General features: G+C 34.7%; 1 protein-coding gene across 2 annotated transcripts in view; it reads left to right on the top strand.

The window, feature by feature from the left end:
• The window catches only part of plxna4 (plexin A4), a 345,804-nt gene that overhangs the window by 309,012 nt on the left and 17,945 nt on the right, over positions 1 to 18,847 (top strand). For both annotated transcript variants that reach the window (XM_088645402.1, XM_088645401.1), the window contains 2 exons: positions 2,623 to 2,792; positions 18,390 to 18,602. In XM_088645402.1, the coding sequence (XP_088501528.1) occupies positions 2,623 to 2,792; positions 18,390 to 18,602 (383 nt within the window). The remainder of the gene's footprint in view (positions 1 to 2,622; positions 2,793 to 18,389; positions 18,603 to 18,847) is intronic.

Raw genomic sequence — 18,847 nt, 5'->3', positions numbered from 1 at the left:
ATTAATGTGCATGGAACATCCAACCCTATGCTAGCACTTAAGCACTTGCCACAGGTAACAAGTGCATCTTTTATTTGATAGGTGTCAGGAAAACAAACACAAACAGTCTTAAGGTACAACAAGTGCTCCACAAAGAAAACAAAGGCCTCACTCATCTTTGAACTATAGCTTACTTCTTGTGTCCCTCTCTATAACTTTTTGGGCAGCTAAAATGCGTACTTGCTTCAAAACAGACTTTTCCAAACTGAAATACTAACAAGAATGCAGGTCACAAAGACTTAACAGTTTCACACAAGAATCTTCTACAGACCCACAAAGGGACTGTGCACTGTCACACAAGGTTTCTCTCTCATGCTGCTCTTTTTGTTTTATTGCTTCTTTGCAAGTATCTTCTAACAACTGGTCAGGTAACTGAGTGCAGGAGCACATTTCCCACTGTTTTCTGGGAAATGTGGTGGAAGCAAGGTCTGCCATCTTTCCTTAAACTGCTGTTCTCACACAGAGATATTACTGATATGATAATACTGTATCCCAACATAGTTTTCAAATTTACAGTTTCAGTCCCCAAATGGAATACTTTTTTTATTCCTGAAAGTGTATAATATATTTAATTCTGTTAATAATGGAGATCTTATAAAAGAGAATCCTGTCTAAGGAATATGAGCCCATGCAAGTGAGTTGGTTACTTGGCAGTCATTTTTCTGGGTTTACATGTCTTAGTGACACAAATTTGGAGTGCGGAGATGCGGAGGGAAATTACAAAGGAGTCTAGAAAGTGACATATAATTAAAAAAGAGGCTTCCCGCATTACACATGAGTCATTTCCAAGTGATTACACAGCCCAGAATGTTGTCACTTTTAGAGATAGATTGTTTTAGTTAAATCACCAGTTTATCTTCCAGAATATCTCTTCATGAAAAATGATTGCCCTGACAGCAGTGTAATTTACTACTTTTGGCTTTCACCCCACCAATAAATAGTCAGGACTGCTGTTTACGTTGACATCTTCCGTATTACACCCATCAGTGTCATTTTGCAGGAGGGCAATTTTTTACCCGTGAATTGATTAGGCTGACATGTCTGAAGCTCTGTTTTATGTGTATAGAAGCAGTTAATTCATTTGGGTAAGTGACCGGGCTTATTTACAAGGCTTTAATAGCTTTTTACTATAGGGAAACTGGTCTAGTTTGCCCAACCAGGCTATGAAACCTGTCAGGAATTTTTATTAATATCATCACTGCCCCAAGCAGCTGCTGAAAAGAGAGAGGTGATATATAAATATATATTTGTTTCTTCATAGGCAAAGATAAGCTGTCAGAAATCTGGGACACCCTAGAATTATTGTGATTGTCAGCTAACAGGATTTTGTTCTTTTGCCATTTGAATGGAATACAATTTTATTTGCAGTGCTGTGAACTTCATGTGGTAGTGTTAGACCGCTTGCTCGATATGTGGCTGCTTTGCAATGAAATCTATAATTTGTTTCATTACAAGTGGATTAGATTTTCCCTTTAACTCAACAATATTAAATAAAATTATGATCAGTGGAATGGTATTGGAATTAAACCTAGCACACAAGAGGCTTACAAGATATTTTCCATGCTCACTGCTATTATTAAATGTTAACTGTAACACTTTCTTGTTCACCTAGAAATTGCTCTAGTGCTTGTGTCATTCAACAAGGGATGTGCTAAATGAGATATAGCTCCTCGTTTTTATATCTGTAAGGATTTATGATTTAAGTAGAAACATACCTTTCTCTTTTAAATTTATTAATGATTTTATCTGCTACAAAACGCCTACATTTATAACCAACAGATACAGAACTTCCATCTCTTTCATGTGCACCATTATGAATGACCAGGCACGAGATGGTGCTTTGTAATTGATTGGCCTTGGCAGTACTGCAGTAATCCCCTTTGATGTCATTGAACGTCTTGCAACAAATTCTTACCTTCTCTTCTCACACAGTAGGGAATCCCTCCCATACCCCTTTGCACTCAGAAGTGATCTGCTGCCATACTCGATCAAGATCTGTTCTCTTGGGAAGAACATAGTCACCCATACAGAGAAGGGTTTCAAGCTCACAGCAGCTTAGATATAGAGAGAGTCAACAGAAACTCACTTTATGTTTTCAAATGCCAAACCTCATAACAGCAATTACTCCCTGTTTTATTCAAGCAGCTGGGTGAATTCAGTTGTAAAGTAACAGATCAGTAAGTGGATGCAGGCAACACAGGCCATATCCCAGAACTGTAGCACGGCACTGTGGAAGGTAGAGTGTGCAGTATAATCAGGTTCATTCTCCAGTTGTGGGGACCATCTGGTTTAAGAGAAGTAGGTCATAGCTCTCAACCTGCACACATAAAAAAATAAGAACTGTAACTTCCAAACATAGCTAAACCATTCTAGAATTTGGGAAATACTTGCTAAACCATTCTAGAATTTTTGTACACACAGGTGCATATCTGCGACACTGAAAAAATAAAATACACGTTTGAGATATGGGTCTTTTAAAATATTCACCACACAGCAGTGTTTTGGCACAGTTCAACACCAGAGATGGCTAAACATCAGAGTTGAGATTAAAATGTGCACGCCTTGTTTATGATTTGTCCACAGGGTACCTTACAAAAGTTCGTTGATGATCTCTTTGAGACAATATTCAGCACAGCACACAGAGGGAGTGCTCTTCCCCTCGCCATCAAATACATGTTTGATTTCCTAGATGAGCAGGCGGACAAGCACAGTATCCATGACCCTCATGTCCGGCACACGTGGAAAAGCAACTGGTAAGTTTTCCCTCCTCAAATATTCATGATGTGCTTTTTATTTTGTATCATCCTTTTTTCTAATGTCATAAGAATTTCTTTGAGTTCTAAGGTAAAGGTAGGTTTTAGAGAGACAAGAACATAAGAACATCCAGCCATTTCTTGAAAACAACGAGTTTCAGCTTCAGCAAAATGGTTGGGTATCTTGTTCCCTTTAACCTTAACCGTTTGAGTAAAGAAGTCTCCTGTTCTCGGTTTAAAATATAATTCCATGTTGTTTCTGCTTCTGTCCTCTGGTTCTTGTTTTATTGTTCATTCTCAAGACGTCTACTAGGTTGACTTCTTCAGAATGAACAGAGAATACTTGGATCAGGTCTCTTCATTGTCCTCTGTTGCTCATACTTTTCTCTGGATTTATTCCTGGACAGGACATTTACTATACTGTGATGACCAGAATTGTACATACAATATTATTCTAACGGTGGTTTTAATGGTGTATTATACTGTATAACTTCACATAACATTCCTAGATTGTAATTATTTAACATCATTTGCCAGGTGTTGCCTTGAATTTTATCTACTTGCTTTTAAATTTCTTCTGCTTCTACGGTGTTTGCTAATCCCCTGTTTTTGGTATAATCTGCAAACTAGACTAGACTAACTGTAGCAGAATCTGGATCATTGATATGCATTGTGAAGACCAGTGATCCAGGTACATTTCCCTGTAGAACTCCACTGATAACATCATACCAAAGTGAGAGTTCGCCCTTTATCTGTACTCCCTATCTTCTATTTATTAACCAAATCTCAATCAAAACATGTGTTTCCTGAATAAATTAAGTCAATTACATTTTTATAAAGTCAATTCAATTCTGTTCTCTAGGGTCAATTATATAAATTGGTGATGTTCAACCTATTTTGAGCAGTGGCTGACAGGTGTTTCGTCTTGGTCAGATGTTTGCTTCCTAAAAGAATCTGTGAATGTCCTATCCATCTGTCTTACTGTGATATACAGTAAGTGTTTGAAGTTTATAGTCAAAATGAAAACTACTAGGTTAGGGTTACAGCAAAACACTTAAGCAAGTAGTTGAAGATGAAAGAAAAGAAAAGCTCAACTAGAACTATAGCAGAAATCAAACTGATAAAATTGTAGGTGAAAACACCAACAGCTTCAGTTTTTTGTTCACCTAAATCAGCTTGCAGAGGGCAGAAGACAGAGGAATTACAAAGCTTACACTGCAAAGTCTAAACTAGTCTCTCATCAGCACCAAGAACAGAAAAGCCAGGTGAAAACTGGCTTGGAAGTATGAGCCAGGAAAGTTTTAGATCAAAGTTTTATTCACAGAAGAGACCATAAACACAAACCTTTAGCTGTGCGATTGAAAGGTCAAAGCATGGAGGAAAAACAGGAATTGTAGATTCTCCAAAGAAAAGCACTTTATCTGTGAAGCATGTTGAATTTACTGTCATACCTGGACATGAGTGGCCATCTTTAGAACAGGCTTATTTATTTGTGCTGATGTAACTGATGATGACAGCAGTAGATTGAATTAAGTTTACAGAAACATTTTATGTATGTTATTTATAAGAGGATCCCATATATGACAGGTCCCAGAATACATAGTACAACCTTTACAGGCAAGGAGCTGTTTAAAGTACGGAATCATAGACTGGCCAAGTTAATCTCCAAGTGCACATGGAGAAGTGCGCATATATTTTGCATTCTAAGGAAAACATTGAAGTCAAAATATCCTAAAAATAGACAAGAACTGCAAATAGCTTAGTAAAGCCTTGTAAATGATAACACAAATCATGCGATGAGTTCAGTAGGACTTAATGCAATTATTTCCTGAAAAGGATATGCAACCAAAGTATATTTTTAATTCTAAAATGATCAAATGTATGCATAGATTTAACTAAAAATAATTACAATTATACTCTTTGTTGTATTTATCTTTCATATTAATCTCATAATCATACAGTAAGTATGAATTGCCTGATAAGGCAAAATTATAGTTTCAATTTTTCTTTTTTAATTTTTTATTTGGATTGCTGTCTTTTCCTTGGCACTCCTAGTATTAACTGTCCTTGAGCAGAGATTGTTGGACTGACATAAGTAGATGAGTTCTGCTTTTGTGCTGCAAAGGTGAATATTCTGATTACCTGTTAATTACTGGCAATACTTCTTTTATTTCCACCTTTCAAACATTGTAGCAACCTGACTTTAGGGTGTTTTGATTAAAAAACAGTATTCAGTGTATAGCACATTATCAGTGAATTACTGCAGTATAATCCTCACGGGCACCACCGAGCAGGGGAAGATTGATGGCATTTATAGCTATGTGTGATGGCATCTCACTGCTCTTGCTCCAATGCAGTAGCTGGAACAACAAAATAAAAAGCAAATACAAATATGCAAATAAGATGATAAATTACATCTTAGCCTTTAAAAAGCTTTTTGCTGTTTGTTTACAGAATGCAATTTGCTTTTTAGTGATTTTAATGATTTTAAGCTTGGATGGCCATTCCAGTTTCCATTTTGCAGAAATGGAGGAAAATAGCAAAGTAATTTGTATGTACATTATGTGAGATATATTGTTAACTGCGTACGTCTTTCAATTGTATGCGTTAATTTGAGCAATGGAGCAAGAGCGATTGCTGCACTGAGAGACATACAACCTGTACCATGTAGCCTGATACATTCATCTCAACCACTGCGATCTGGTTGAAAAAGCTTCTCAACAATCACACTGCTCAATGAGACAGTTCAGAAAATACATATGAAAATAAACACGTGAGATGTCACGTAGGTAATTGGTTTAGAATGGGAAATGCCCTGAATTCTTCATGCTCTTTGACTGTCCGTCCTGAATGATAGAGAGCAATGAGCCACTGTACTTTTCAGCTGGCTTGTTTTATGTACATCTGTAGTCGGCAGCACTTTGTATCATTTGCTCCTTTGAATATATACTGAAAGCCATGTTTTTATATTTTGACAGAATAGAATGCCTGCCAGTGTTTCTGTAATCTTTACAATACTAAACATGGAGTCCTGCATTAAAAACAGTGAAGCACACAGCAGCAGCTCCCCTGGAAATTCTTCATCTTGCTCGCTGTGTGAAAGAATTACACTTAAAACTGCCCACTGCTGTCTCGGTTTAGCCTTTCCATTTCTGCCATACTGCTCTGTGTGCTACTAACTGCATCAAATTATCTTCATCAGATAGCTGCGTCAGGACTGACATAAACCCAAGAGGTAATGAGCTTTGATATCACAGAGTTATTAAGGGTGCTGTTGTGATAGGCTGTGCCTTTAAAAGGAAGGTAAAAGGTTGAGAATCGTCTCCAAATTAATTTAAACTGATTGACCTGTGGTTCATTTTTTAGTAAATAAACTTTTAGTTCATTACTGAGAGGAGATGCAATCCGCTCCTGACTAGTGACTCAGTCAGTGTTAACGATATGCTAATGTTTTCTAAGCCAAAACCCTCTGTGATGGGGACTGTAATAATATATTGCTCACCGTCAAGCAAATGCAAAGGGAAGCTGAGTGGTGAACTGGTATGCAGGTCTTTATTTGCTTTTTCTTATAGTCCTCATTTTTATGCATTTGGGTTATTATGCTCTCCTACAGTCTGTTAAGTGTTTAAAAGGTTACAGTAGGTCACACTTGCATTAGACATCATTGGGATTGCTTTCAAAAGATGGTGGTATTAAACCCCAATTAATTATAAAACGTTATCTGAGGCTGAATTTATATGTTCAAGTTTAGTGCTCATTTTTGTTTTAGTTTATGAATATCTTGTATTCTGCTGTATTTAATCATTTCCCAAAGTAAATTAAGATTCCATCTCATGACTAATATTCGTATTGTATGACAAAAAATGGTAATCTTTTAAAATAAATGTTTTTTTCCATTTTTGTACAAATTAATTAAAATAAGCTAAAAATGTATTTTTATGATTGCTATTACCCCTTAAAGTTAGTTACTTCAAGAAACCAAAAAGCTGTTTTCAAGAGATATTTATGCGATTCCCTTCATTAAAAATAAATTAAAAAATAATCTTACTGAAATTGATGTAATATTACAGATAGAAAGATCTATCACGGTAATCACAGATCTTTTATTTTGATTTTGCATTCTCATAGTCATGTTTAATAGTGAAATATAATGATTGGTTTTCCAATAACCTTTTATTGTGCTATAATGTAAAAATAATTCAAATAATTCAAATATTCTTAGCATAAAAAAGAAAACTATTGTGACTTTATTCATCCATGGCATTAAATTAATATTTCTTTTGAAAACAAGCACTCTATGTATGGCCTTATCCATTATTAGAACATTGTACTCCAAGAAGCTTTCCTAACTTTTAGCCAAGACATGTCCTAAGCAAATGCATGTTGATCTTGAAAAAGATGTTTATGCAGATGCATCATTTTTGTATTCAGGACAGTTTGGAGAAGTAATGCAAAACACTAACAGAATGTTGGGATTTAGTTAAAAAAAGGTGTTGAATTTACATCAGGGAATGTTGTATTAAAGTGTACTAGTAAAATATCAGAATAGAATATAGAATAGAATTTAAAATATCATGTAAAATTTTGGACATCCCAGTAATTGACTTTGACAAAAATGGCAATAGCTGATAAAAGGTTAATGCTGATAGTAAATCAATCCAAAAACGAGTGGCCAGCTACAGTACATCCCTGTCTTATGTCTTACATGGATAGAATAAAAGAAACGTTTTTAGCCTTATGTGGAGACGATTGTGAGGGAACCTTGTTCAATTATTCAAATCCCCAAAGGACTGAGAAAATCAGCCCAATGGTCATGTTCAGAATCAACAGTGAAACACAGATGTAATCTATAGGGAAGTGCCTTTACAGGAGAACAGGAGGCAGTTCTTCACATAGAGGGTTGTGGAAGTATGGGCCATGGTGCCAAAGCTCAAACAGTACCATCACTTATTTCAAGAAAAAAAGAGAAATGAGCTTGGTAAACCAAAATGCCTTCACTCATTTGCAAACTATTTTATGTGATTAACTTTTTGACCTCCTGTATAATATAGGATAAACCAAGAAGACAGTTAGTTGTATTGTAAAAGATGTTATGAAAACAGTAGAGCTGTAAGAAATTGATATCAATATGACCAATACGGTGCCCTCCAGATGTCTTTAGCTCCCCAATGAAACCGGAAGAAAAACATTACAAATGAAATAATGTGTGATGCTTAACATTGCTAAAAACTTTTAATAACTATGTGCTTTGAAAAAGTTATATTTGATACGAATAATAATTAGAATTAAAAAAAACAAGGGTCAAGTTCTTCTACAGCTCTTAATTAAAAAAAAATAATAATGTTGAGTAAAAAGAAATCCATGACAACATTTTGCTGCTTGGAAACACAAAAGATACCATGTGAAATATGTAGAGGCCTCAAACTCAGTGTAATAAAGGAGGCAACACATACAGTAAAAGACATTCAATAATAGCAAGTGTAACTATGGTTAAGGTTAGAGAGTCTTTCAAAGACTAAGGCCAATGGTCATGGGGATGGGGTTGGCAGTACAATCCAACACAAAAAGTTGCATCAACAAATTTCTACTACTGTGTCCCATTATTCAGAAATATAAGTCTGCTAGCTGTGGTAACCCTGCTAAAAAGGGGACATTCAGTACTGTATTACAAGGCAACAGTTAGAGGTCTCCAACAGAAACTGCTTTTTTCAGGATACAAAGTTTTAAAAACTTCCATTAGACCTTGCTTACATGAATGTGGCATTTATATCAAGGTTACAAGAAAAGAAGCTTTTCCAATGGACCACAAAAAAGACAATGCGTTTTTCTAAAACTATATCCAGATGAGAATTGGAGCCATGTCTTATTTTTGCATTAAGTTTGCATTCATCATGTGGTGAAAACTTGCCCAAACCTGTTATAGAATTGTGGGTGTTGGAGCCTTTAATCAAATTTGGGTAATCATGACCTTTTTAATCACCTTATCCCCTCTGCCAAAAAGCACAAATCTGGTTGTAAATGTACTGTACCATATAGGCATGACAGGACCCAAAGCATACATCCAAATCAACATACTGTGTGAATAGTTCTAAACTGGCCACATTCTCGATTTACAGACTTCAATCCAATCAAAGATTTGTACAGTAGTTCTTACTCAAACAGGTAGAAAGCAAAGGGGCCGAGATTATATCTGCCTGGAGGAATAATCAGAAATATTCCCTCAGAAGTGCCAGAACCTTACAGCATACTACTGGAGGTGTCTTGGTGGTGTATTCCATGCCAGAGAAGGATTTACAAAATGCTAGCTACAGAGGTGGGAATAATTATGACCTTTGGACATATATTAATTAAAACAAATGTGACTGCTCTCTGTTAATAATATGATTCCTTTTTTCAGTTTAACCAATTATCACAAAAAAGCATATTTATGCTTATTACTAAACGTTTCTGAACTTTTGGTGTTTGTCTTTGGTAGATGTGAATATAGTGTTTTGATTTCAATTGCTTCAGTTCCTAATTTTTCAGAATTTTTTATACATATATTATATGGTTTAAGTAGTTCAGGCAGGTAGCTGCGTCAGCGTGAGTAGGCTGCAAATTAACAAGTAATAGGTTTATTCCTCGCTGAAAAGAGAAGAAAGAAAACACAACGTTTCGGCCATGGAGCCTTTACAACCCTCATACCTGAAGAAGACTCCACTGCCGAAACGTTGTGTTTTCTTTCTTCTCTTTTCAGCACGGAATAAACCTATTACTTGTTCCTTATATGGTTTAATACGGTTTCCAACTGCCATTTTTAGAACTAAAGGAAATATATTTTAAAACAGAGAACTTGTATACTGTATGTAAACTTATTCGCCAATATGTAAAGAAATAAAGAAATCTGTGATCACAGAAGTTTCATAGTCCATCGTTATTTTAAAGTTCAACAAGCTACAGTACTTAATCCATTAGAAAGCACCTGATTCATTGGATTTATTCTCATATTTTCGGTCAATTGGTACCAGAAAGCAAAAATAAAAAATAGAAATGAAGAGAAATGAAGTAGGTGTTAATCGGTGCTTTGAAAGACCACAGTAATGAAGCTTATTAATGCACTGACGCTTATAAATACTATATTGTTATCTCCCAGTTGGAACAAATTAATACTGACTTGAAAAACATTAAAATGTCTTTATATTTGAGCCTTGGAAAATATAAATAAACCTGAGGTATGTGTTTTGATTAAATTTCTCCCAGTGTTCGGATGGCTGCCAGGGGGTTTTAAAAGCATGATTACAGCATGTACTGCAATGCAGACTACTTCGCTGCAGATTAGTACACCAGGGATATCTCATTCTAGCAAATGCAAAAAAAAAGAAAAACAAGGAAAGTTTCTTCTTTGTTCTTATGACTAATAGTGACATTATGGTTCTCATAAGCTTGTCTCATACCATGTTAGCCATTAAATTCAAGTACAGTACATGCAAAGAATCAATACACATATATTACATACACACTTAACTATTATATGGTATTATATGGTAAAATAAAATAGCATGGCATGCAAACATGTTTCAGAAAATTATCCACAAGGATAATAACATGTGATATTATATATGATATAATATCATTATTATTAAAAAAATATGTTCATTAAAATTATTTACGGCTATCTTATACTCTCAGTGTTTTATCAAAATTCCTTCCTCAAAATCTTGAGCAGTTACTATGAGATATACTGTCTATAAGGTACTTTTAAATATCGCAAACAAAATAAGTTATTTGACAGTATTTGACAATTTTAATGCCAATTGTTAATTATCCTGGCTCATTGTTTTGATTCCTTTACCTTCTTGTGGAGGAAATGAGATCAATCTTCTACTGTACATCACCTGTTGTAGTTTGTGAAGCAAAGATGCAGGAAGAAAATACAAAAACAGACGGCATTTTTCAAGTCTTATGGGAGAGAATCAAATTGGTTGATGAGCCTGCAAGAAAGGAATCATGCATCTCTTGTCTTTGTATATAAAACTTTCTATTTTTAATATTCTCTCAGTCAGTCTGCATTATGAACAGACTTTGTGAAGTGGTCTTTTATGCTTATTTTATTTTTCGTATTCTTATGCTCATGTAATACACCTTACAAGTATATAGAATAAGTGCAAGTTACAAAAAGAAAAAAGTGATATATGACAATAGAGGTAAGCACATATACTGTAAGTATAGCCTGTACAAAGCAATCTGCATACACAAGTTGTGAAAAAACCACAAGACAAGTTGCAAGCTGGTGTTAATTCAACATCAGGGTATGGAATGCAGTGATGAGTTAAGACTAAAAACTTAGGGTCCAGGGAAAAGACAGAAGGGAACTATAGTTCTAGGCCAAGGCTGACTGGTGCTGTCCAGGTAGATGAGGAGGTTCTGGAGAGCTGTCAGAGAAAGCACTGGAGACCTAATAAGATGAGCTTGGGAAACAAAATCTACCTCCTGTCTGGTAGGGCAGATATCAGTGCTTCCTTCTTCTTTTAGTGAGAAATAAAGGATTGAAACTTTTTTTTGAGAGCTATCAATTTTTAGTAAAATTTGCTATGATACAGTTTTTGTAAAAACTGACAGAAATTCAATTGTATGCACATTTACCACTGCAGCTTTGTGTTTTAATTAAGCCCTTCAACAGAAGAACTAGTATACATTTGTTGGAAAAGTATCTGGATTCTGAAAGTTCACCAACTATGACTATGTACCTGCACAGATTCTACAATTATTTTAGATTCTACCATTCTCACAGGCAGGTTTACACTGATATCCTATATTTAGTGTTCCACGTTTTCTGCGTTTATTTTTTGTCACATGATATCTTAGTAAAAATGCTTTTGGCTGATTCTGTTTTTCCTGGTAAAAACATGAAAATGGAAACACTGCTAATTACAAAAAAAGGAACAAGCTGTTTTTTCCAGCTCAGTGAGTGTTTTGCTTCTCCCGATCTCTCAAGCACAGTTTACAAGTGATCACTAAACCTGTAGTTTGTTTTAACACCTATTTCAGTCCTGAAGATTACTAACTGATATATAGTATAATATGGATGAAGATTTTCAAGTCGGTAGCTGTGTCAGCATGCGTAGGCTGTAAAGGAACAGGTAAAGGGTTATTCCATACTGCAAGGAAAAGAACCCTTCTTCAGGTGTCCAGAGCTCAAACATCGTCTCTTTTCCTTTCATTATGGAATAAACTTTTACCTGTTCCTATGATATGGATGTGCATTTTATTTTTACTAGTTATTGAGGATGATGTCTAAGAATTGTTCTTATCAACAGAATAGAGGTGCCTGTGGCAATGTATATAATAATCAAAATATATTTAAAATATGTTTAATAATAATAATAAAACACCCTATACCCAGAGAAAGTAATTAATGAATTTCGGTACACCAGGATCTAGTGCAGAGGCAATATCTACTAATTGCCTTTTGAATGGAGGTACGGCATTGTAAAATAAACCTTGAAAATGTTAAAAACACTGAAAAACCCTGATGATACTTGACCAATTCAAGGTTGTTGACGAAGCATATGAATGATATGAAGATAAACACCTTAACTAACCTTAACTGCTGGAAAGTAGCACAGCATTAAGATCTGCACATCCAAAGTCTTAAGAGCCTACAGCAAAGGTCTTGCAGTTGCTGATATAAAGAAAACCCATGATTCTTAGGTAAATTTGCACACATTTTTAGTGTGAGAAAGGGATTTATACTCCTTTTCACATGTGTCATATTTTCTTCACACACCTCCTGTGTCACAAATTTGGGATTTGTGTGAGCTACAGTACATCATATTCCCATGACAATGGCAAGATAAGATAGAGATTAAAGTCTGTGTGTTGGCCCAGCACTGATACTTACCATATGCACTGAACTAATCTGGAAACATACAACAAACTTTTATGTTAGATCTGGGAACATTCCTAGATAATGATGTCTTGGAGTTTCTGCAGAGTTAATGTTAAGAAATACAAAATATTAAAATAGTCCTCGTTCAAAGTTTTGATGCCTGGCAGAATCTAGATAGCAATATTGAGAGGCTTTAAGAACAATACTATGTTTACCAATAATAATTTGCTCTGTTTTTAAGGCCTCTTAATAAATACAGTATGTTAAGAAGACAAATAATTAATATTTCTCAACTGTATTAATACCATTTTGATTTATTTAGTCTTCATGGAGACGTCAATGGTTTTGTGTTTCCCAATGTGCATTTAATACTCATTAGGAATCATTCAGATCTATTTGGCCTTTCAGCAACCAAGCAGACTTACTATTTTTGGACAATAGAAACCGTTACTCCAAATAGAAGTGAGTTTGGAAACCCAGCAAGAAAATAAACAGACATTTAAACACTTCTATAACATAGAAATAAAGTAGAATTCCATGTGAAAGTTGCATTACTCAAAGACAGATCTTGCACAAATGAAAATTACATGCTAGTCACATATTAACAAATACAAATGGACAGCATGTAGAAAACCCATGGTAAGAGATGTACTTTTTTCTGTTTCAAAACAGAGCTTGTTTTTTGACATTACAAAAAATCTGAAAACTGTGGAATGTTTTGTAATATACAGTATAGTAATAATTCATAGATATTTCTGTTTCTTGTGATATAGCATGCATTTGTGAGCACATAAGAAACTAAGAAACAGCTGGATATGCAGAACATACTGTAGATATCCAGTTTTACAATTGTTCTTATGGGGTCAGTGGTATTATGGACATTTAATGATGTCAATGGTGTAATTAAGAGGATAGGACTGTGATATTAACCTCTGTTTCTCTAAGTACTGGATTTAGGACCTGTTAAAATCTCCTAGAAGCATTTGTCTTGAGAGCAGATGTGTTCCTTTAATAATCCACCGAATAGGACTCCCAAGAGACATATAGTTTGTGTCTGCACACAAGAGCGTTGCTGCTGAACTAGAGATTCCTAAAGGGTTTCACCAGTACAATTAAATTTAGTACTCTGCTATGGATTTTTTCAGTTTATATTCTAATTTAGATAACCAAAAAGTCAAAGGGCAACAAGGTAACTCTGATTCTGTAAGGAAAAAATTATTTCAAGGAAATCTCTCCATTCATATAGAAATCACATCTCATGCAAAGCAGTCTATGCAAATAATTCAATGATGTCCAATAAAACATTAAAATAAGCACTCAGGCTTTTTGGGAATAATCATAATCATAATCAGCAAACAATGCCTGAACTAACTAAATTCATGCAAAAGTGATATTAAAATAATTTAAATGCAAATTGTGATACCAGAATATTTTAGTTTTTAAAGAGCATTTGATGCCAAATAGATGATTATTATACATAATAATACACATGTGTTTTAAAGTAAAATGTATTAAAGAGTAGCAAGTGGTTTCTGAAACTTAAATATACTGTTTCGTGTCCTATTTCCTACAATTAAGTGATGTACTCATGTATTTTAATGTAAATATATTTTAATTCCTAACACTCGGATATCCTTTTACTGTAAATGTACACTTTTATTGTCCAACAGGGTCAACCTGAAATATTGTCCAAATACAGTACCTCTGATATTTCATTGAATACTGCTTAAAGTGTGGGAGGAGACACAAAAAACCGACCTGTTGATATGTATGAGGAAGAAAAGAAAAATATATTATCTAAAGCATATATAAATGAGAGAGAATTTTCAGTGAAGAAAAAAGAACCACAAATTTCAGAACTGAAATAAGAAGCTAAGTGTATCACAAGCTGCAGTCTTTAATATTTTCTCTCCTTTACATTAATGCAAAACATAGGCATTACATATAACTTACAAGTGTGTTCTCCTTGAACAATTAACAACAAAATATTTCAGTTTTATTGTATTTAGGCATTATTTTATATTTAATTGTCAGATTTTTGTTATTGTAGAACCTTTGCCTTAACTCACTGCAAGAATGAATGTGTTAAGTAAGGTGATAATTGGTACATTAACCTGGCTGTGTTTCCAAAGAGAACACAGCTGCTTATTAGTCCTGGTGTGCAAATCAATGCTCTGTTCTTCAAAAGCTGGAACAGTACATTTCTCAGAACACAGGGTACAAGCAGGCAACTGAACTGAAAATAGTAAGGATTATTCTGTAAATACAATTTAACGTGCAAGATCGAATTTTGTCTTCTTCTTAATGGAAGTCTGTTTGAGAAAGTTGATGAGTACAAAAAAAGTCAGCAAATGAATTACAGTAGGAGTAAAGTAAACTGAAGGATCTGTTATTGTTGAGAGAAAACGACAGTGGTGTCTGAGGTATTTCACAGTTATTGAAATAATCGAGTCTTTTAGGCCTGTGTCTGTCTGTGTACTTAATTTACTGTGCTCTTAATTTCCAAAAAGAGACTTAAGGGAGGAGAAACCTCTTAGATGTTTATTTAACTAACGATAATCTTTTAAAAATATTCCTTTTTAATCCACAGAGAGATAAAATTGTGCCAAACATCCTTCATACAACATAATGTAAATTAGTTCCTATTCTGGAGAACTAGTGTTTCAAGGAAGCTTGTAACATTAAAGTTTACCAGTTACATTAATATTTATGTGCTTGTAATTTTACTTCACAAACATACTCCATGTAAATGTATTGGTACAGCTTAGGACCTCTTAAGAGGCTGGCAGTTCAGCCCCTCAGTTTTCCTCAATTTTAACTTTTATCGGTGTTAACTTGCAACAGCTGAATTTCTCCACCATGGGTATCTTATTTATTAGTGCGGAGCACAGACGAAGCATGGCTCTGAGACTTGATAATCCATAATTCACATATCTGCACCGTTTTGTTTTAAAGGTCAAGTGATGTAAAATACATTGTGACCTTTTTATATCGGTGAAAATTGTATGGCATAATAACTTTTACAGCCCTGTTTGGCAAGATCAATGTTTTATGATGCTCTGTTTAGAGATCTTAAATCACAGATTTTGATGATATAAAAAAGAAAGCATTTTGTGTGTGAGGTTTTGTTGTTAAGTTTCTGTAATCATGAGTTACATTAATGATCTGGTTAGTTGAATAGTTAGATTACACATATTGAGTTAGCAAAGGCAAAGTGAAATCCTTTGTGTGTGCAAAGAGTATATTATGGAAATACTCATATCAACATGACACTATTAGCTTTTGCAAGTATACAGTATATAATAATATATGTAGCATGATCCAGTGATTTTTGGTGCTAATGACTTAAATTGACTTAAACCTGTTAACTTTTCTTGACTAAGTTCACAATTGTCCATATTTGACAATGTGTAGTGTACTGAAGCGATTTTTCTAATCACCAATGCAGAGCATGAACCACTGAATTTAAGTTGCTTTAACAAAGGAAACAGTACATTGTAGCTGCGATGAAGTTTTCAAATTCTGATGTTAATCTGGCATGTCATGTAGGTTTAAAGAAAATGAAAAATTACTTTGCAAAATGAAATGAAAAATTGGTGCTTGTGCATGTGATTCAGTCAGACAGGAGTGTGTATTTCAGTCAGGAGAGTTCCAGTAGTAAAAAGAAGTACTGCAGAGTGGTTAAAAACTTTGGTATTACAAAATAAATGTGAGATCAAAGTAACCTAATATACTGTATCTGAACCTATGTTCTGGTGTATGGTACTAATAAAATCTTGAGTTAAGCAATACTAAGCCTACAATCCTTCTTGAAAAAAAAGATCAAGAGCTTCATGAAATCTAATTGAAGAACTAACGTCAAGCCCCCTGCATATCGGTTCTTTAGTGCAGAGAATTTAGTCCTTTAGTGCAGAATTTCAGGAGGTAGACAAACTTCTAATCTTGCCCATTTCCACTCTCCTATGCATAAATATCTTGCCTGCTGAGTTCCCCTTTGTGCTTCCATCTCACACCCTTCTTCCACCGCACCTTACCCTTGCAGCAGCTCCCTAGCTCATTCTTAATGAAGAGAGCGGGAGTCCTGTCAGTCTCCTCCTCAAATGCAGCCCATTCCCTCAGTCAGGCGAGTGACTGCAAATCAGACTTTTAATACAGTTAATCACTACATCTAATTAATTAGAATTTGGCCAAACTGCTGAAAGAGGTACTATGATTTGAATAATCAGGTTTGACCAATGGGCTCTGCTTGTTTGTACCTTTTTTTCATCTTGATCTTCTCAAAGTTTCTTTGCCATTCATTATAGTTTTTGCTTTTGTTCATTTTTTGAGGGTGGTTTTGCTAACTTGAGCATGAACTTAAACAGGTATAGTATTTTGCCACAGGGTGAAAAAGTGAAACGTTTTTTAATTTAACGAAGTTTGAAAAAGTGAAGATACTGTTGTACACTGTGCACTGTGACGGAAGTGTACAATTGTGATGCATATTTAATGAGAAGTATTTGTAAACAAACCTTTGCTTTGGCTGTAGTAGCTTGGTGATTATGTCCCATTGATTGAATCAGCCTTCACATTCACAATTTCTACTGTGAACCCTAAACACAAATGTGTCAAAATGTCTATTAATTCTGGAAATATTATCCTAGGTTAGCTGAGCCAGATTGCAAATAACAAGGCTCTGTAGTTGCAATGTTAATATCCTTTTGATCCTCACAAATCCCTGTAGATTCTTTCAGATTAATTTGAAAGCATAATACTGGGTTTTCCCAAATCCTCTTTTGTGCCGCTCACAGATGCATGACGTTTGGGGACAAAAGTGATTGTTTTTGTTTTGTTTTCCCTTTGATGTTTTAACATATCATAACTATTAAGCTAACAGGAGCATTTTACCAACATGAATGTTTCTGTTGAAGTCTTATTACCCTAAGTAAGTAATTTAAGCATCTGCAAAAAAACACACCTGTTATGGAGATACTCAGTAATTTAAAAAACAAACTGGCCTATATAATGTGATATACATAACTTTTTAATTCGTCTGATATCTTTATATGAAGCTAAAAACACGTTGATGTACTTTATGCTGTTTTGTGTTTTATCAGAAATCTATTGAGTTAGTTATTTTAGTTAGGAGTAGTATAGTAGTAGATAGTACTTAGTAATTGCTTCTTTGTTGATTTTTTTGCTGTAGAGCTTAAACAGATCAGGGTGGGTTTAAAGAAGGTCATTGCACTGGCTGACAAAAAGATTATTGCATTTTTTAAAATCTTATGGTACATCCGTGATGATTTTCAAAATGTAGAACTGACATTTTGTACTCCTGTTCCCAAAATAGGAAAAACCAGCTGCTAATCAACTTTGGTATGATTCTCATTTAAGCATACCTGAAAATGTCCTGTCTCCTGATAGTTCTCCATACATTGATATTTTTCTTATTCTGCATTTAATACACAGATGTCTCCAGGAAAAATGAATTGGATAATGAAACAAATGCTACATAGGGTAAAATAAAAATTTTAGAGTCAGATAAATTATATTTTAATAGAATTGTATTTTAATAATTATAATCTTAATAAACATATGTCCATTAGAGGAAATGCTGGTTTCAGTTTAAAGGTCAGATCCATTAAAAATAAATTTGTGCTGAAAGCAAGAAAAAGCACATACAAGATAACGTGATCAAAAAGCATTGTTTAATGGGAACATAATTGTAACACTTGTTTTTCTTTTAACAGCCTGCCCTTACGATTTTGGGTGAATGTGATCAAGAACCCCCAGTTTGTCTTCGATATCCACAAAAGCAGCATCACAGATGCCTGCCTCTCAGTAGTAGCACAGACCTTCATGGACTCCTGCTCGACGTCAGAACACCGGCTGGGCAAAGACTCACCCTCCAACAAGCTTCTGTATGCCAAGGACATTCCCAGCTACAAGAGCTGGGTGGAAAGGTCAGTGCCCAGCACATATACCCCGGGAACTCACAATGAAGAGCCTATCAACAGATTTTAAAATGCTATTGATCACTAACATTTCTAACTGTCTGACTTGTAGCTGTTAAATGTTCATAAAAGCGAAAGCTGATACCACTACTATGAAGAATCTGACCAAGCAGTAATACTGTACATATACTGAGAAAAAGGCATCCATATCAGAGCATTGTAACCATAGGTAGCCAAATTTGTTGAAGAGGAAC

Source organism: Lepisosteus platostomus, chromosome 9 (genome assembly GCF_059453375.1).
Source record: "Lepisosteus platostomus isolate fLepPlt1 chromosome 9, fLepPlt1.hap1, whole genome shotgun sequence".
Classification (NCBI taxonomy): Eukaryota; Metazoa; Chordata; class Actinopteri; order Semionotiformes; family Lepisosteidae; genus Lepisosteus; species Lepisosteus platostomus.
The sequence above is the reverse complement of the archived record's forward strand: the minus strand, read 5'-3'. Positions and strand labels throughout refer to the sequence as shown.